At 39.1% G+C, this 21,308-nt stretch overlaps 1 protein-coding gene across 5 annotated transcripts in view; it reads right to left on the bottom strand.

The window, feature by feature from the left end:
* The window catches only part of APP (amyloid beta precursor protein), a 199,456-nt gene that overhangs the window by 30,475 nt on the left and 147,673 nt on the right, over positions 1-21,308 (bottom strand). For all 5 annotated transcript variants that reach the window (XM_064726344.1, XM_064726352.1, XM_064726330.1 and 2 more), the window contains 2 exons: positions 13,175-13,303; positions 11,001-11,100 (listed from right to left, as the gene is read on the bottom strand). In XM_064726344.1, the coding sequence (XP_064582414.1) occupies positions 11,001-11,100; positions 13,175-13,303 (229 nt within the window). The remainder of the gene's footprint in view (positions 1-11,000; positions 11,101-13,174; positions 13,304-21,308) is intronic.

Here is a 21,308-nt window from a genome sequence, read left to right as displayed (position 1 = left end):
TCTGAAATTTTGTCTAATTTTCCTAGAAGCCTGGTATGACACTCTTTGCCTTCAAGTGAAAGAAGCTTTAATTACTACAGACCCATAATTATCCGACAACTACAGAAACTATCTATTAACTAAAATTAAATCTCAACATATGGCTATAGCAAAGTGGACATTAATAATTTTTTGGTATTTAACAGCCAGCCATCTGATTAATAACTGCATTTTCCTCCTCACTTCAAAGCAGAGAGTATTGAAGCTTGTGTCATCTCTGGGAGTTATTTAACAGAAATGAAAGACCCTGCTCTTCCCTTTCACAAGATGCCTTTTTGTCAATTTCTGTTGTCTCCTTCCCTTCCTCTCATTCCCTCCTCATTCAATTTGGTTAAATTAGAGAGGTCGTCTCCAAGTAAGACATGGAAATAATCCAGTATGAAGGTAGACAAGATAATATTAAAAAGCACTTAGGGAAAAAATTGAATTTATACCATAATCCAGAACATATATTGTATATCATCATCCTGATCCACAGAAGGCATTGTGACAAACTCTCCAAGTTTAAATTTAACTCCACATTTAATTCCGAATTAACATATCATTAAGTGCTTTAAAATAGGCTGAAGAATCTAAATTAAAACACATAAACAGCCTGACCAATTGTCATTGATATTACAGTCAGATGAATCAGCAATCATTATTCCTGCTCAGGCTTGTGTAAAGTAGAGAAAGCCAAGTACCTTTCCCTCTTAAGTACCTGATAAGGCTTCTAAGTGAAACTACTCTGCAAAAAACATTTATATGAAATGTTACTACAGAATTTTATTGTCTACTTGTCTGAAAAAAATTATTTACTTTTTTAATACATTTTTTGGTCTTATTTACTGATAAAAATAATTATATCTACTTGCCAAACTTACAGAACTTTAAAACTGCAAAAGGACCTAAAACTACCACTTTCTGACACCTGGAACAAGTCAGTTACCTATCATTTTCTACAAACACTTCTCAAGGTCAGATTGTGAATACCACAACAATTTTTGATGTGTCATCGTGGAAGCACTCAATAATCCATTAAAAATATAGAAATCTGAACATTAACTTGTTGCACTGATACTTTAAGATTTTAGCATTTGGATTTTTCATATCCTGTACTGCATTAGTGTATAACTCTGAATTCCATATAGACTATTAGTTAATTTTCTTCATATTTTGGTCAGACAAAACAATCCTTCTAGACTTGAGATCCAAGAACACCACCTGCCTCAAGCCCCAAAAAGTATAAACAAAAGTGAATTGGGGGAGAGGGGAGCAAACTGGGGGAATATGACTTCATTACCTGAAGCTGTAATTGGAGGATTAACACCTGATATGCTAATAGACCAAACTTCTATCTGTCTGAAAAACCTGTGACTATTGTCCATTTTGGGTGCAGTCCCTTGGGGAGGCTTCATCTGCCCCCAGTGTGCCTGAAGGCCCTTCATTAAATATATCTGTTTTTCTTCTTTTAACTTTGTCTGGCCTCTGTTTCTAGGCAAGTCCAAAATAGGCATCAGCAGTTGATACCCTTGGTCAAAAGGGAATACATTTAAATTTAAATCCAAACTTACAGAACTGAATTGTGCAGTGCTTGCTCCAGACAATTAAGTATTTCACCTATTTATTAACTGCAGTTTTAGTGTTTGATAGGTCAGATATATCCTAGGTCGCCAGAGTAATCTAAAGAGATGCATTTATTAAATTTACCAAATATATCTATGAAGTGGGATGTATCCTGTTCTGATGCCTTTTATGCTCTTTTTCATACACATGATCTAAAAGTAGGAAGCAGAACAGACCAAGAACTGGAACCCTGCCCAGGCACCACTATTCAGAAAAATGCATTTTTCAGTGAAGTTGGGTATATGAGAATCACAGGCAGGAGAAAGCTGCATTGATGACAGATCATTTGTAATCCCATGTGCATGGGAACTGACAGAACATTACTGCAACATCTCTCCATCAAGCCAGCAATTCTGTTAAATCACATATCCTCTGTAATTTTTTCCTTTTTTATCCCAACAGTAACAAAGAAGAACAGCACAGTACTCTTGACCATAATAAACAGCTGTGAATTTTCCCTCTGCACTTCTGGAAAGCAAGCTACGCTTCAAAACAAAATTTTGTACACCATTGGCATTAGAGGCTTATTTTGCCATCCCCCTCAGGATACTCTGCCCACAGTGATGCAGTTCAGACTTTAGTGTTTAAATCCCTTTGGATAACAATTCCAGAGACTGACACACTAGCTCTGGAATATATTATATATAAAACTGTATTACCTTGTGCTAATATAACCAGTCTGTAACTGGTTGCCAATGGAGACTTGCAGTTTGCCAGCAGGTAAGAATTAGGATGATTCCTTTGTTTCTCTCACAGTCCAAGACCTCCTACTAGGAATCTGATCTTAGAGTGAATCACACAGAATGACACAATTGTGTTTCCAAAACATTTTAACTGGGAAAAGAAAATTTATCATTCAACAGCACAAATGAAGCAGAAGATGTTGGAATGTTTGTGATCCCACAATTTTGGGCTGCTTCAGTAGTCATGGACATTATGAACTTGATTTAGGATGACATATTTATGAAAAAATACACACATCTATTCAGTTATCAAAAAAATCTCCAATAGCTCAGTGTAATGAGATTCCTGTAAGCAGGCAACATTTTATAAAGCCAGAGCCTCCCCTCTGACTGGAGCTATGCATTTGGAAAGTCACCTGCTCTCAGTTCATATCTGAAAGCTGGACAACTGGAAGACATTTTCAGACTTTGGTTATTTATCAAAAAAAATCCCTCAAAAAACAATTAAATTTGTCATGTGCTGAACTAACATATGAGCTCCTTAAAGCATAACACTAGAAGCAATTATCAGGAAATACTAATGAGAAAGGCTGAGAAGCCATTTTGTTTCATAAGTCAAAGCAGACTTTAAAAAAGTCTTTAAAAAGAAGATGTTGGTTCAGGCTTTAAAGAGAACATGTTGGTATCCCCACATGCCTCGTCTGCATCATCTCAAAACTGAGTGCTTGGCTTTAGACTTTCACTGAAGACACAAAAGAACAGGAAATCAACTGGATGTTTATGAGAAAATCAGTAGCTATAAGGTAATCCTGGCCTATAATGCTTTTTAAAATCAAATATATCCGGTATGCCAATTTAAAATATTATACACAGTCCTTTAAATGCAACATTTTCATAGAATTGTAACCCTACTCCTTGCAGAAACAAGGCTCTCCAAGACAGAATTTCCCAGTCTATTGTATTCATGACACCAGAAAATGACTGGTGATTAAGAAGAAAATCCTGATCAAATCCACATGTATCCAATAAAATAAGAAAAAATAGGAAAGAATACAACCAATAACTGGACAATTATTCAAAGTCTAATGCATTTTTTGCCATTGTGCACAAGGTGACTGTAGATTCTTCCAGAGGGGTATCAAAAGAAGTTGTTAAGTGGACACTGTCACAGCCTCAACCTGTTGCCATTGTGAGCCCAGAGTGGTCTCATGATCACGAACTCCCTGTGGGATCTGTAGTGGAGATGGCAACTTTCTATTTAAAGAGAAGTGTCCATGATAAAATACTTCAGGCTAAAGTAATGGAAAGGTCACAGAATAAGGTCAAGAAGGATCTATCAATGCAGGGCAGAGTGCTCCGACCATCAGCTCCTGAAAAAAAGCCAAGGTAACAACTTTAAGCCTCTCCTGCAAATACATGAATTATTTAGAGTGAAAGACTTAAATACTCACTGATATGAGTATTCTGAGATGCTCAGAAAATTTAAAAATTACATTGTTTATGATTTACAAGTCCACGATTATTATCAGTTTTCAGTTCTAACATGTGGATCATGAGACCAGATTTTGTAAAGGTGCAAGTGAAACAGAACAGCATTATTCAAACCAAAGGAAAATATTCTCTCAATAAACTTAGTCACTTCTATTGACTTTTTATTCTGAGTATATTTCTGAACTGGAAAACAAGATGTCCCATATCTTTCCTTTAAGAAAAAGCCACCTCAATCCAAAGCCACCTGAAGTAATTTATCCTTTTTCCAGTATCTGTGTGCCCTGGAGGGAACTGGCTCTTTTACTCACTGAAGTCATGCTCACAATATTTATGAGATGGAAAGAGGGCTTGTGCACACAAAAATCAGGATTCATGTCTTTTCTGGAGAACATCAGTGCCCATGAGAGCACACAATAGCCCATTTAGCTATAAAAAGAAGGGGAGGATATAGTACACTGCTAATGAAAGCACTTCAGAACATCAGCGTCAGTGATGTGCATTTATATCTATTTGAATCATCTACAATTCTCCACCATTTCTTTGACAGTTAAATAAATCTGACAAAAAATAAGAGATGCTTAGAGAAAGAAAATGTTGGATTTATTTCCAGGATTTTTTCCCCTTCTCTCCTACGCTGAAGCAAAGGTCATATCTTACTAGCAAACAGAACTGAGCCTCTTAAAAATACTTTTTCACTGTGAGGGTGACCAAACACTGGTAATTGGGTCTGGGTGGCATTGCTTTAGCAGCAGGAATGGAGCAGATGTCCTCCATCCTCCAGAGGTTCTGTCCAACCTCAGGCATTCTGTGCATCTGTGACATTGGCTGATTCCCTACATAAATGTCACACATCACCTTGCTCCAACAAATGGCATCTTATTATTTATAGTATTTAAATAATTGCAAGAATATTTTATAGAGATAACAAAGTGGCAAAATGGATAGCTTAGTCAAAGCCATAGGCTTGTAATGATTAAAGAAAAAAGCACCACTTGGGAAAAAGAAAAGCTTCAGAGTGTGTGTGTATATATGTATATGAATTAGTCAAATGCTTTAAAAACCAATGTCCTTGGGTGGAAAAGGTCTTAATTGCTCATCAGGCTCTCCACCTGGGCCATATGTCAATATTTAAGCATACAAAATCTATCTCAATGTTGCTGTGGAAAGTTTAACACAGAATTCATTTGCTTTTGTGGAAGGACTCTGCTATGTTTAACCACTGATGCAACAATATATATTTTGCTAGAATCCTAACAAACCATCTTTTTGACTGAATACTATAGGCCTTCAAGGGAGAATATTAAAGGTAAATAACCACTTCACAGAAAATTCAAGCTTTTCTTTGAAAAGCTGAGGTTACTGGATACATATAAATGTTTCAAATCAATTATAGGGAGAAAACACAGGTGTAGTTAGTGCTGGAAGTCACTTCAGCATACCTGTGCAAATACACATTCTCCAAAGGCTGCTTTTGACTGCTTGTTCCAGTTGCATTACACTTATGGCACAAAGGGCAGAGCAGGAGGGCAGGAGCATGGGCTTGTATGAAACTGCCCAGACACATCAAACAGGCTATTTAAAACTAGAAGGCAGGTTTTACAGAACCTTTGGTAAGACCTACATACTATTGTCCTACTTGCACAAACTGTTTAAACTTTGCTGAGAAGTTTCTCTGTGGTGTAGATAGCAACAAATCTCAATGGAATACTTGCTGTCACAGAAAAATGTGCTGGTTCCAAAGAGATGAGGAGATGAGGGTGGAAATTCAACACTTCTGCTTTGGCAAAGATGATGCTTTGTTGTACCCAATATTGAACACTCCCCTACACAGTGCCACCCAAGTGCCTGGGGCAATTTAAAAATGACAATTCCACTGACCTCCAGAATGGAAGAAAGTATAAAACTGAACAGAAATTGTCCAACTTTCCTCAGCTATGGGTTTTTGAAACTACTGCAAATGCTCACTTTATTTACAGCCTGGATGAAGCACATTAGTCAACTAATGCAAAACCCAACTGCTCTGATGATGAGCACCACTGGTGACTATTCTTTATTTTTCTCTCTGCCAGTTCACTGAACACAGTCTGTCTCACAGATAAATTGTGGAGTGCTAATGCATTTACCCATGCCTCAACAACAGTGTTTTACTTTACCAGAAAAAAAAATTAAGGCATTATAAGCACTCTAATGTATGACATTACATTATCAATCAGATGCAACCAGTATTTTTGCCTCTAGTTTTAGAGGAAGACTAGAACTGGTTCCTATTAAGCAGCCTAGAGCTGCCACCTCTACAAACTAAAAGTAATTTCAAGAATTTTCTTGTCTAACACTCTCAAATTGAGTTACAAGGTAATTACTGTTCTTACTTGATATGAACTGCACCATTCTGTATGATCCCATTACAATACTCTGGTAAACCTTTAAATAAACTTTTGACACAGTCGGTGTAAGTCAATTACCCTTTATTATTCTGATACCTTGCAACCCAACTTCAAATAAAGGTTCAGAAATCCCAAGTATTGCTTCAACATCTTCAACATTTTTGAAGGTGGAATTCTTACCATCAGATAAATTTTAAGACAGAAGGACAAGGAAGAGTTACAGAAAAAAAAGACACTGAGAAGTCCCATTGCAGTCTGACAGACATTACATATTCAAAACAGCATTTTAAGGGAGAGGAAGAAGAAAATCACAAAAGGAACAGCACCAAACAAGACAAGACACAGATTTTGCTTTTGCAAATGTTTTGGTTTTGCAGTATCAGTCCCCAGACCACTCTGGTTGTGGTTTTGAACTGTCAGCCTGTGGCAAGAAACTAATACCATTAAACCTCTTAAGAAGGATACCACAGAATGACTGGAAACAGCATCCTAATTCAACTCATGGAAGAAATGCAGAAAGGCTGTGGATTGACTACAGGTGAAAATTACAAGCTAGAAACAAATAATCAAAACTCAGTCTAATAAATGCTGAAAGACCAGGGCCAGCTGAGGAAGTGCTAACTTTGCCCTCCACTCAGATAGGTATTGGGCCTGATGATTAAAGAGGAAGTGTTAAAGGAAGTCTTCAGACATCTTGAGTCTGCAGCTGCTTCTAGAAACACTTACAAAAATCTTCAAAGGAACTTGCAAGGCAAATGTCAAGAGGCAAATGTCTCTTGTTTCAAATTTTGGCATGCTAAGTTGGAGCACACAAATGTTTAAAATAGCACCTGACCCAGAGTACACTATATATATCTGAAAGCAGGCACTGATTTGGGGTCAGCCTGGGTTTGCCTTCTCTTCTAGACAAGAAATGTGTGTGTGGCATCCAGAAAATGCTGCAGAACAACAGGACAGGTAGAGTGGAACAGAATAATAAAATAACAACAGCTTGATTTTATTTGTTAAGGGACAGTTGAAATAATCTTCTTTTACTTATTGCTCATAACTGAATGCTTCTGAGCTTAGGTACAATACTGCTGTGGTATTACTACAGTGCTTAATATTTCCTCAGTGTTGGGCTAGAAAAGTTGAAGCTGAGGACATCAATTTGGAAACAAGAATTAGAAATTCAGATCACTGCCTACCCACATGACTGATGCACAAAGCTCTGACGTAGTTTCTGATTCAGAAGCCATGCCTGCTGTGCCACTCTCTGCAATAAATTGCCTTTTACATAGATGGATAAGCAATCTAATCAAATAAGGATTTAAAGCAGGATGTGCTCAAAGGAACTGCTGATTTTGCTTAAAGCCTACTATTGCTTTTTCTGGATTTCCATACATGTTAAATAGTATCTGAGATTTATCAGAGAGAAAAGGTGAATACAAACACCTAGGCAGGCAAATAATGTGCTCAGATTTCTTTTTGTGCCACTCTCCTATTCATGGGGCATACTCCTGCTCATAAGAAACTCCATTCATCACCAAGAATTACATCAATTGCCAAAAGTGACCTCTTTTTTAACACATTTGCATCACTGTCCCTTGTGAAATCATTTGCAGCCAGAATGCCAGTCTCCTACCCAAATGACCTGCTTATTCTTTCCAAGTTTTTCAGAGCAACCATGGTCAGGTGACCTCTTTCTGCAACTCTCAGACTGGCTCCTTTTCCTCTGCCCCAACATGAACAAGAGACAGCCAGCAATATCCTTTCTCACACATCTGGAATTTGCTTCTACATTACAATGTCTGAAACCCTTATGGGGCATTTGCACATTAGACATTGGTCAAATGCTTAGGATGAAAGCTCTCACTTAAATTAAGTGCTGTTTTCTACCCTCTGGAGTGCTGTGAGTCTTCCAACTATCTATATGCTCCTATGACACCCACTGTTAAAGCACATCAGCTGGTGATGGACACCTGCAGGTAAGGACTAAAATGCTGTTAAATTTTACCCTAAATTCCCACCACCATCTTTGCTGGACTTACAAAAATAACAAGAAAAGTCTGCTCTTAAAAGGCATAAGAGCCTGTTTTAAGCATAGAAGCTGGATTTTTTATTTTGGATTTTGCACATTATAACAATGGCTGTAAGCCTGCCTTTTAAGGTAGGAACTTCAAACATGACCTGTATTTTAAGGAAATTCCAAATGTCCAACAGCTAGATTGTGATTTATCAGATTAACTGTACAAAAATAGGTCATAATATTTTTAGCAAGAGGAAAAATAGAGTGAAAAACAGCACCACATTATCTGTAAGAAGAATTAAACCCATGGGACAAATTCATAGCAAACTGGATTGCATTTGTATTGCTGCTTATAGTGTTACTTGTTTGATTCAGGGAAAAACTACCTTTGTCAGAGCTCTGTTATCTAAAGCAAAGATTAGCCATTCCTCAAGGTAAAAACTTCTCATGAAGAACTCTACAGCAGAGTGGAACAAGAAACTAAAACTATAATCAAGAAAGAAAATGAACTAAAACTATTTTCAACCATGTCTTCTTAGATGTAATTTATTAGTTAGACACTCTGTGTGAGATGTTCTTACCTCGTTTATTTTTCAAATTTTCTACTGACTCAGACTTTCTAAGTCAATGGTTCCAACAAAAGGTATTTAATCAAACATCTGTCTTTTTACTGAGAGTTGTAGTATTTCTTGGGAATGCTACAAAGTGAGGTTTTATTAGAAGTTTACTTCTCCACAGATTTTGCAGCTGTAAAAGATGTCCTTTTCCATGGGTTTAGGAAGAGTACAGAGACTAAGAAATTCAGTCATTTCAGAAGAGAATTTGAAACAGGCTGATCAGAGTGAGAAGGCCCAAAGCTAGGAGGATACTGTCTTCTTGAACACATGAGAATGAGCTCTGCAAACTTCATTAAAACCAACATGTAAAACAAAGTTTGGCGACAATATTCTCAACAGGAAGAACACTGATACTGAAAGACACTGCATTATGGAAAACTATTTTATCTAGATCTGATGTTTTACCTAGAAAAGATAGTACTTTAATATGTGTTGCTTAGGAACTCCCAATTATAAGAACTTTGTTTTAATTGCTTTAAACTTTGCAATGCATCGAACAGTTTTTAGCACAGCCTAAACCACAAAAAGAAAAAAAAATCAAGGTAAGGAGAAACTGTTCAAGAGACTGTACCAAACATTTTCTTTGCAATTTCTTAGCTGCTCTCAACTTATTAGGAAAGAATCCTTAATAATTTTAGGCTCTTTTTTGCCCCTAAAAATTAGTATTACATTTGAGATTAGGAGTCAGATTCCTGTAAACCACTCAGCAGTTACTAGACTTTTGGTCTCAGGCCACTCCAAAGATTCTGGAATTCTTGTTCCACTTCAGTACATAAAAAGGAGAACAAAATTGACAAGAATATCCTCAGCAACAAGCATTAACATTACCAAGAATAGAAAGAAGAAATTGAAGTTTGAAGCAAAAACCCCAAAGGAATGATAGCAGTGCAAAAAGAAAACCATCTGAGTATCTCAAAGACCTCACAGTACTGACATCTTCTTTCTACAGAAATGATATGCTTTCAAATTATCAGTAAGATGTTGTTCCTCCCTGAATGACTCTACATCCACAGACTGAGACTGTTGATTGTGCCTTATAATTGTGGAGCACAGAAACACACAGTTACGGACAATTACTAACCAGATATCTTCTGGCTGCCTCCCAGTTCCTTCCACTATTTCTTGATCTCATCTCCAGCCCTCTCAAGCAGAAGCATATCTCTGTCATAACTCATACTTTGGGCAAATTAATCCATCACTATTCCCTGTCCATCCCTCCCCGTGTCTTAAATGCATCCTAATCCTTACTGCAGTGCCACACCTCCCTCCCGTGTGTTTTGAAGAAATCAATCTTATATTTGTTCAGCTGAATCTGCTTACTAGTGAAATTAATACATTAACTGCCACTTACTGCCACAACTTGTGCAAAAATGACTGTCCCATCTCTGACTTTTACATTTAACCATGTGTTATTTTTCTTAAAGACAAACATTAGCAGCGTGATGTCCAAAACTGAGTGCAGCTGCCTTGCTGCAATAGCAGCAAATGGCAAAGTGTGAGTGCTGTACTGGAGATCTCTGTGCTGCAGCAATGCCACAGCCAGGGGCAGGAATCTGGATGGAAGGAAAAGCCATTCTCCCTCACAGCTATCTGCCACTACAGCTCTCAGGGAAAAGGCAAACACAGGTCTGTTGCTGCCGGATTCATCCACAGTCCAGCTTGTATGCTGGAAAAAATGGGAGGAGCAGAGATATCAATTTGATAACTAACCAAGAACTAAAATGCATGACACTAGGATACTGCCAAGTTGATACCTACACTCTTCTCAGATCCTTGGCTCTGCAACCAATTTTTGAGCTGTGGGATTTCCAAATGGTCTGTATCATGTAAATACTTACCAGGTAAACTAAATATCCAAAGGATAGGGTTTGCCTAAATCTCATTGTCTATTGCTGCATCCCTATAGCACGGAAGGCTCCAAATGTCAATTAACATATTTCAGGGAAGACATTTACAGCAGTATCATGATGCCACAGAATGGGATATAGAGGATTTGTCTTCCAAGGGTTCATTATAATTTAATTCAACATTTAAGAATATTGCCAGGCTTACTCTTCTATTTTTCAGCTGAGGAGTATATCATTAGGAAAAGTGAGATAATGTATTTTTGCTTTTGGTGGTAATTTCTCATCACAGAAATATATGTCTTTTTCTACATGAGTAGTTTGCATACCAACTTCATCTTGGATCTCCTCTGCCACAGCAGGCACGTTGTAGAGGAAGGAGAGAGACTGGTTCATGCGTTCATATATCACACGTAGATGTGTCATAACCTATGGAAACAAAAGTATTCAAAGGAGGGGGATACTATGGATAATTTGACATTATCACAAATTTCACAGATTATAGGAAGCAAGACCATTTTCACTTGTGCAGGAATAAGATTTCAATATGCTCTATGTATCAAAACTGTCAAACCTATTGCAAAACTCACCTATCTCCTATAGCTGCTAAAAAATACCATTCTAGATGCTCTTCCATAGGCACCTGAAATCCCATGGAAATGCATTAATTTAAAGTAGGGGTTTACATTTGCTGTGGGGCAGAACATGCACACAAGCAGCTATTGTGGCAGAAATCCACAGCTTCGTTCTTCTTTCAGCAAAGTTGACATTTGCCCCTACCCGTAAGTTTTCACATAACATGTAAACCAAGTGAGGCACAGTGATTGCTGCACCAAAATATTTCAGGTGTTTGGATTTATTTATTTATTTACTTCCTAATCCAAATACTGTGAAAAGAAACAGCTCTCCAAAGAAAAAGAAAAAAAAAAGGCAGCATTTACAAATCGCAAATATTTCAGCTGCAAACAAAAATATTTCCACCCAGAAGCATTACTGCATCCTCTCATTTGATTACAGCTCTATTGCCTCAAGTGCCCCCACATTGTTATGGGCTGAGTTATGACATCATATGGTATGTGATGTGATCATATGATATGATATGTGCTCCCCCAGACTGCTATCACCTTTCTTCAGTAGAAGGAGAAACTGAAGTGCATCTTAAAAGACTGACAAGATAATTAGGCCTAACAAGTAAAAGGAGTTGCAGACAGCAATTTTAGTGAAATGGCAGCATGATTTCTTCAAATCTAAGTACTTATGCTGTTGAATAAAATATTTTGTTTTGAATTTTTCACTGAAAAACATTTCACAAACAGATCTCCCAGGCCACATTTCTCCAACCATCTGACCAATTCTAGACACAGAGATGCTATATCAATACTCATTCCTACAATGACATGTTAGACAATACACTGCACTTCTTGTATTTATACATCAGTTTCTATTCTTCACTAGTGCTGCCACACAACCTGTACACCGCAAAATTTCATTGATTTTTGTCATTAAATAATCCAATGAGACTTGGGGAAAAAAAGCTATAGATGCTTAAGACAAGGCAAAGACACTAGTCACTGCAGAAGACTTTTAGAAATGTACATTTCTCATTCCAGCAATTTCAAGACAGCACAATATCAATGTACACATCTGGCTGAAACAGATGTTTGAAAATCTAATCTGCCATCCAGGGAGGTACATGGTTTTGATTTTTCTTTTAGTGATGTCAGTCAATTTAAAAATTGTGGCTGGAATGGTGCCTGCTACTGAATCCTACAGAGGGAACAGCAGCAGATTCCACAGATTCCAGCACACTGTTTTTACAGCTTATCCATTGTGACTCCAATTTTAAATGCTGTTTTGAAAGCCAAATACATCTTCAATTTTGGGTGTTTTCTTTCTGCTTGCTTTCCCTCTATGATTTATGAAGACAAGATAAAAGATGTTCCAAAACATATTCATTGAGGACTATAGTAACATTCAGCAATTAAATGCCATGAAGCACAGTGTCTGTTTTAAAAGAATACATTAAACTTGAGTGCATCACAGTAATCACATTCATAGACATTACAAGTGCCTCTGCAATGACTATAGAAAGGTTGGTCACAGTCAGATGGCTACACCACTTCTGATTCTGCCACTTCAGCTGAGAGAAGCACAACCATGTGCTGTTGTGAAATCTAATACTGATGTTTTTCCAGAGGTATTATTTACCAAAGCACTAACAAAGGGTCTCAGCATTAATGCTCTGGAAGGCTCCTCAGAGCATGCCCATGACTGACTCATGGTCCAGATAGACAAAAAAACCTGTATTCAGTTCTTCTCAGAAGAAAAATCATACCCACATTACTCTATCACTTTGCCTTAATCTTCTGATGGAAAACAGATTGGTTCTGTTTTTTACAGCTGTCCATGGAAAGGAGATGGGTATTCTATAAAAAACAGGCTGACAAAAATTTCCCAAGAGTTATGAACTAACACAACCTCACTAACCATCAGTGGGGATTACCTGAGATCTGATTTGGGCAGCTTTCTTTGGGTCCACCATGCGGACGTGTTCGAAGTGTTTGAGAGTGTGCTGTCTGTCCTTCTGCTCAGCACGCACATACTTCTTCAGCATGTTGAATACATGACGAGGCTGCAGGGAAAGAAAAAGAACAAAAAAATCCATTTAGAATGACACATGTTTTCATTTCTTGCACTGGAGATGTATCCCAAGCCAAAAGCCCTTGGTGCTATCTTCTGAAGGCAACTCTGACTACTATAAGGAAGATCTTCTCAATTGAACACCATCAGGCTGCACCATTAAATAGCAGTTGTAGGCAGTAGATAATGTTCCTGAGAAGGGTGTTCATATTTCTATGTTTCTATGAATAATCAATCCCCAGACTTGACTGCAAAACTTAAGGAAAAAAAACCCAACACAACGTTCCTGCCCTGTCACTATTGGTACACCACCAGGTACAGAACATACACATCCAGAACACACAACTGACTGAAAACCTGTAAGAAAAAAGAGACATCTGCTCAGTTTTTTGAAGTTTCTCAGCTTACATGCCAGATTTTGCACAAATATGAAGTCCATTGCAAATAATATTAATCAGTAAAACCTAATGGATATATGCCTTCAGACACATGATTGAATGAAGAGAAGAGAAGAGAAGAGAAGAGAAGAGAAGAGAAGAGAAGAGAAGAGAAGAGAAGAGAAGAGAAGAGAAGAGAAGAGAAGAGAAGAGAAGAGAAGAGAAGAGAAGAGAAGAGAAGAGAAGAGAAGAGAAGAGAAGAGAAGAGAAGAGAAGAGAAGAGAAGAGAAGCAGCTGAAGGGAACTTGAAAATATACATAGTGATGGCAGAGCACTGAAGGCTAAGACGTATTCCTAGGTACTTTCCTGCTCTTCCTGCACAATAATACAGTGCCAAAACAGGAAGTGATCTCCAGCATCCAGCTAAAACACCCATTTTTAACTCTGAGATTATATGGACTCTGGAAATGCAGTCCAACTTCTCTCCATTCCCACTTGTGGTGCTGTGCTTGTGCATCCTACCTGAAGCTGCTGAGCAGTGGGAGGGAACAGAAAGATGACCTTACTGTGCAGCAGATTAAAGAATGAACAGAAGTGATAAAGAGCCTGTCTAGGCACTGACAGTGACACAGGGAAGAAGGTATGGAAGTGACAAAAAAAGTGTCAGAAGCTCTGTGCACAGCTTTCCAAAGCAGGAAGAGCTGTGGGTGAAGGTGAAGTTTTAAGAAGATTTAGATTCATGGACAAATATAGAGCCTAAACTGATTTAACATTTACACAAGAGATGAATTCTAAGATATGTAGTCCAAAGATTTCAGAATCTCTTCAGTTAAAGAGAAGCAACAGATTAAAAAATGTCTGAGGAAAGCAAACCAAAGGTTATTTGAAAAAGAGATGTCAGACAGAAATAGAGATATGAAGCCATATCCTGCCAGAGAATTAAACTTAGTGTCTCCATTGCTGAAATCTCACTCATGAGAGAAATAACTCAAAGTCCCCAAAGCCAAGTACTCTCAGATGAAGTTGCAAGAAACTGCGGACAAATGCTGGAAAGTGAGTAATCCTCAGAACATTGTGGGAATGGCCAAACAACTGAAATGTCAAGTGTAAAGCTCTATTGAAATGAAGGCTAAAATACCAGAAAGTTTAATATCAAGAAGAAAATTTTGAAGACAGAAAATTTTGCTACCTTTCCTGACAATTCAACTTTTCTTGTCCCCAAGACATGTCCAGGTAACAGGCTAGGGCATGTTGATTAGTCAGGAATAATATGGGTACTGTGTACTCCAAAACTCTGGACTGGCTGGCAAGAAGCTTAAATCCACAGTCTCATGGCACACACTATTCAGGCAAATGCAGCAAAAAAGACACACCTAATAAGATGTGAACATACCTATTATTTTAAGCACATACTCTAACATCATTTGCTCCCATCAAACTCACTCCAAAGCTCCCCCTTCTCAGCAGATTCAAACATCTTTTTTTATCTACAACTGAGATTGATGGTGGTCCTTCTTACAAGCTATTGTAACCATCCAGCAGATGTGTTCATGTCTTTGGGTATTTTTTAGTTCTTAATTTAAAACCCCATTTATGCTGGAGAATGTTGTCAAAGTACTATTTTATATATCTTTCCTGAGTACCTGGGGACTTGCATGCATTCAATACCTGTGACAGGTTCACAGACAATGTATCTGGGCTACACAGACTACCTAGGGTGACAATGCACCATTAAGAACTAATGTTCTACCTAGAAGTGTAGAGAATATGCCTTGCCTCTTATTTGAAAGATGAGTCACTCTGTGGTCTTGTATATGAGATCTAAAATGCCCATAATCCAGTTTCTAGCAATTTATAAATAAACATGCAGATGTCCCTATACTGATCCTAATCTGCTATGTCAGATTTTAAGTAATGATAATAAAATATTGAGTAATAATAATAAAACAGCGCTGTTTCATTGGAAAATGAAACATCACGTGTAGTTTGCATGGCTAAAATCTCTCCTCATGGGAAAAAAAAATCTCTTCTTGTGGAAATCCAAAATATTTACTACAAAGAAACCACACTAAAACCATTAGAAAGCAGGTCTGTGTATTGAAAATACAGCTTCCTGGCTTTGTGCCATGGAACTTCCAAGGGAAATTCAAAGCTGGCTTGTCATTTTGATCAAAATTCACTCAGAGAAAACTTTCACAATGCTATTTAACCTTGTCTTTAGAGAAAAATCAATCATCAGTCTCTTCCAATTACTGCTCTTGCAATGTGCAACAATTGCTTCTTTTCATTCACTATTCTGAATGCCTCGTGTATCATATTCAGTACATATTTCACTTGCTACATTATTAACTTGCAGGTCATGTTTCATCAAGGAGAAGTAGCTCATTTTAGAAACATTCAAGAAAAGCTGAACTGGATGAGTGCAAACACTTATTCATGGGCAAGACAAATAAATCCCCATCCAGATATCTGTTCTTTGGAGTTAAAGACGCCTTCTCATAATTTCTACTAATTTGCAACAAAACATGTTATCTCACACATCAAAATCACATTGCTGTAATGGTGCCCAAGACTTACATTTGCCTCCCTCTCAAGGACTCCTCTGGTGACCAAATAAAATGAAAACCATTTGATTCAATCTCATTATTTGTTTTTCACTATTTCAACATACTGAACTTTGACAAATAAAGACAAATTTTATTTCTGCTCACTATTTCAAAACTCTTAATTCTAAATATAACAAACCTGCCAGGGTTTAAAACGACACTCTGGCAAATGGATTAGCTGACCACATTTCTTGAAATCTAACTTTCTAATAAAACAGAGATGAAATCCATGCTATTTCACAAAAAAAACCTACAAAATTAAGTATATGTGAAATATTCCACAGCTGGAAATTAATAGGTTTGGAGAAGCAGAGCTGAAGGGTGGAGTATTAGAGCAGGACTGCTGTTTCCTGCAGCACAGGAGGATTTTTATCACCAATTCAGCAGCAACACTTTGGCCTGCCTCCAGCTGCATATTTCCACAGCAACCTCCTTCCACTCAGGAAATGCTTTGAGGTTCCCAAACTCTGAGACACTGAGCATGGGCCCCCCTGCAGATTCCTATTCCCTGTCCAAACAGCCAAACCAGACTAGTTTCAAACCGCCCTATGCTCTCTCTGTGAACAGGCACTGCTCCCAAGAATAACAGGTACCAGAGTAAGTTCTGAAGAAAAAGAAAACATGGAAAAAAAAAATCAGATGGATTAATCTACATTACAGGGTTGATGTTAATGATCCTGCTCTTCTAAGCAAGAATTTCTATTTCAGTAAAATAGTGCTGAATTAGGGGAGAGGCATTTATACTGATTTGAAGGATTATATGCTCACTTTAATTCATGTGCAAAGTAAAGAGGTTAATTAATTACCTCTCAAAGTTTTCCTGTATGTTTCCCTCATCTGAAACCCTTTATTTCATCAATTTTCTTTTCTGCTTGTCTTTGTCACCCACCACCACCTTCCCACAGATAATGTGCCTCTCTTACCTTCAAAGATTAGAAAGGAATACATAAATCCACAAAAATTTGACATGCACATGAAAGAGGGAATAGAAGCAAATTACAGAATCAATCTGCTCACAGAGAATGATGGATTTGAATTCTCCTATTTAGGGTACAAAATTAAAGGGAAAATTTTCAAAAGTTTTCAAAACTAGAGGCATATTGCTTCCAGCTGCCACTAATCCTCCTTTCCTGTAGTAAGCCCACCAAGGGTGATGAAACAATATACTATTTTGACACTGGATACTGAACAGCTGCACCCCATTTTCAAAGTACAGCAAAGTACAACAGCACAGCTAAGCTGCATCAGGAATCAAGAATGAGGATCAAATTTTGAGTTTCCAGGGAGCCTGCATGACAGTGCTTCTGAGTATAAATATTTGGTTTCGCTTAATTTTATTTTCTTGTACACCTTGAAACTATCCAATTTCATCTCTCCCTTGCTGCCCTGAGTGGTACTCAGAGGCACACCTCTGACACTGCACTGGGCAATCATCCATGTAACACATGAAAAAAACCTGCAGTTAGTTTTGGATCTGATACAGGAGCTATTCACAAAGGATTCATGGACTTTTTAACCCTCCCAACTGCATGCAGCACTACCATAAAAAACTAATTTCTTTTCAACATTAAATTCCAAATTCTTCCTCACAACTTTAGAGAAAGAGACTCCATCACTTAAAATATTCAGAATCTATTTTTATAGTAAACATACTAATAGCAAACCATGTAACTTGAAGCAGGCAATGAAAGGGGTTCTTAAAAATAAGTTGAGAATTCCAGAACCCTCACTCCCACAATTTTTCTAATAGTACTTAACAAGTTATCAGTAGGGTTATGAATTACTCTCCCAAAGATAACACAACTGCATCAAATGCACTTTTAGTTTACTAGGAAAGTGCCAGAGTGAAATACAGCTAAGGTATTGAAGTTGCATTTTCCATTAAGCCCATTTCCTCTTTGGCTAGGCAGCTGAAGTTTGGATTCACAGTGTATTCAAACTTCTGGCTCCACATCCAGCAAAGCACTTAGTGGAGTGGATTAACTCATTAGGTCATTCAGTTATCATCAATCACTCCCCAGGTTTCACCCTCAGAGAATCACAGAATCATGAGGTTGGAAGACACCTTTGAGATCATCGACTCCAACCCGTGCCCTAATACCACCTCAACTAAACCATGGCATTGAGTGCCACATCCAGTCTTGTTTTAAACACATCCAGGGATGGTGACTCCACCACCTCTCCAGATAGGCCATTCCAGTACTTTATCACTCTTTCTGTAAAACACTTTTTCCTAATATCCAGCCTAAATTTCCCTTAGCTCAGCTAAAGACTGTGTCCTCTCATTTAGTCAGCTGTTGCCCGGCCAAAGTGACCAACCCCACCTGGCTACAATGTTGTAGATGTTGCAGAGAGTGATAAGGTCACCCCTGAGTCTCCTTTCTCCAGGCTGAACACCCCCAGCTCCCTCAGTGGTTCCTCACAGGGTTTGTGTTCCCAGCCCCTCTCCAGCCTCGCTGCCTCCTCTGGACGAGCTCAAGCGTCTCCAGGTCCTTCCCAAACTGAGGGGCCAGAACTGGACACAGCACTCAAGGTGTGGCCTCACCAGTGCCAGTACAGGGGCAGAATGACCTCTCTGCTCCTGCTGGCCACACTGTTCCTGACACAGGCCAGGAGCCTTTGGCCTTCTTGGCCCCCAGGGCACACTGCTGGCTCATGTTCATGTCAGCCAGTGCCCCCAGGGCCCTTTCTGCCTGGCCACTGTCCAACTGCAGTGTCCCCAGCCTGTAATGTTGCAGGGGGTTATTGTGGTCAAAATGCAGGACTCAGCACTTGGGCTTATTAAACTTCATCTTATTGAACTCTGCCTGTCCATCCAACCATTCCAGGTCTCTGCAGAGCCCTCCTTCCTTCCAAAATATTGACACATGTTCCCAGCTTAGTGTCATCTGCAAATTTACCAATGAAAGGCTCAACACCCTCATCCATGTCATCAATAAAAACTTTAAACAGAACTGGTCCCACACAGAGCCCTGAGGACACCCCTGGTGGCTGCCCCCAGCTGGATGCAGCACCCTCACCAGCACTCTGTGGGCCCGGCCATGCAGCCAGTTCCTAACCCAGCACAGAGTGCTCCTGTCCAAGCCCTGCCTGCAGCTTTTCCAGAGTGTGCTGTGGGACACAGTGGCAAAGGCCTTGCGGAAGTTCAGGTACACAACATGCACAGCCTTTCCTGCACACCAGGTGGGTCACCTGGTCATAAAAGGAGACCGTGTTGGTCAAACACGACCTACCCCTGCTAAACCCATGCTGGCTGGGTCTGATACCCTGCCCATCCTATAAATGCTGTGTGATGACACTCAGTACAAACTGTTCCATAACCTTACCAGGCACTGAGATCAGACTGACTGGCCTATAATTACCAGGATCCTCCTTTGTACCCTTCTTGTGAATGGGCATCACATTGGCCAGCTTCCTTTCACCTGGAACCTCACAAGTGAGCCAGGACTGTTGGTAAATGATGGAGAGTGGCTTCCAAGGCTCATCTGCCAGCTCCCTCATCACCCTGGGATGGATCCCATCTGGTCCCATAGATTTGTGAACATCTAAGCAGCTCAGCAGCTCCCTGCCTCCTTCTTCCTGGCTTACAGGAGGACCATTCTGCTCCCTGACACCATTTACCAGCCCAGAAGGACAGCCTGTCCTGAGGACAAGCTGTCTTTTCATTGAAGACTGAGGCAAAGAAGGTGTTAAACACCTCCACCTTCTTTCCATCTGCAGTCACTAAATTCCCTCCCACATCCAGTGGACAATCGAGGATGTTCTTACCCTTCCTTTTGCCGTTAATATATCTGTAAAAACATTTTTTATTATCTTTCACAAAAGTCGCCAAATTAAGTTCTAACTGTGCTTTGGTCTAATTATTTTTTTGTACATGCCTGTCCAGGAGTGACTTTTTGATGCTGAATTACAATTCATCCCCATTCATCTGTTTAGCCCAGAAATAAGTTTTGCACCTTTAAGACTGGTTCTGAGAGTGAAGAGAGAAGGGGAGGGAAGAGATGTCCAGTTTGTTTTCAGTAACTGCACACACTCCTACACATTCCTGCTCCTGGACTGTGTTGTCTGCGGACAGACAGACAGCGTGACAGAGCTCTTTTTTGCATTTTAGTTAGTTTTTAGCTAGCTAAGGCAGAGAAGTTCCCTGGACTGTGTTTTTTCTTCTTCTTGGACCTGTTCAAACCTGCTCTGGACTGAACACCAGCAGAGCACTGGCAGCTCACACCTGTGGCCCACTGGGCCAGGCTGGGCTGTGGCATTTCCAGCACCAGAGGGGCTGATCAGAGACTGAGGGAGCTGAGCTACAGCCCACAAAGGGACTTTCTGAGTCGGTCATCTCTTTTGGAGCAGCAATAGTTTTTTTGTTTAGTATTGTTCATTTTTTGTGTGAGTGAACGCTTTGCCTGTTGAATAAACAATTTTATTCTCCTTTTCTCCAGGGAAATATTTTCCTGAACCAGTTGGGGAAGGGCTGCTTGAATCTGCTTTCTAGAGGAACCCCTTTGGAGGTTTTCTCCCAAATCTGTCCTAAACCAGAACAAATACAAATTTTAGTGCCCAAACGTGGCTTGATAAAGTGGAAAAAACCTGTAACGACTGCATTTTGGTTGTACTAACTCTGAATTGGGATAAAGCAGTCAGTAGCCATGTTGCTTGAATTCACAATGTCTCTCTGGGTGGAGGCCTCCATGTATTTCTGGTCTCTAGGCATTTTTGAAGTTTTTGTACCTTTCTGGTCCCTAGGCTTATTTTCTTATCCAGAGATAGCTCCAGTATTGTCCCTAACATGTAGCTTTTACAGTAGAGGGGCATGGATTACAATAGCTATTGTGCTGGGCTTGGTGATAATGATTTATAGGGAGTTTACAAAGGTACTGGACTCTGTTCTAGATATATATGGTTTATGGTTTCTTCATCCTACCCTGTGTCCTACTTCCAGTTCCTAGTAGTTTCGGGGATTTAATAGTACCCAGCTTGTTAGAGGAGGAGCAGGGAATAAGGCTTTTAGCCTTTC

Source organism: Zonotrichia leucophrys, chromosome 1 (assembly GCF_028769735.1).
Source record: "Zonotrichia leucophrys gambelii isolate GWCS_2022_RI chromosome 1, RI_Zleu_2.0, whole genome shotgun sequence".
Taxonomy (NCBI): Eukaryota; Metazoa; Chordata; class Aves; order Passeriformes; family Passerellidae; genus Zonotrichia; species Zonotrichia leucophrys.
This window is presented reverse-complemented; position numbering and strand designations above follow the sequence as displayed.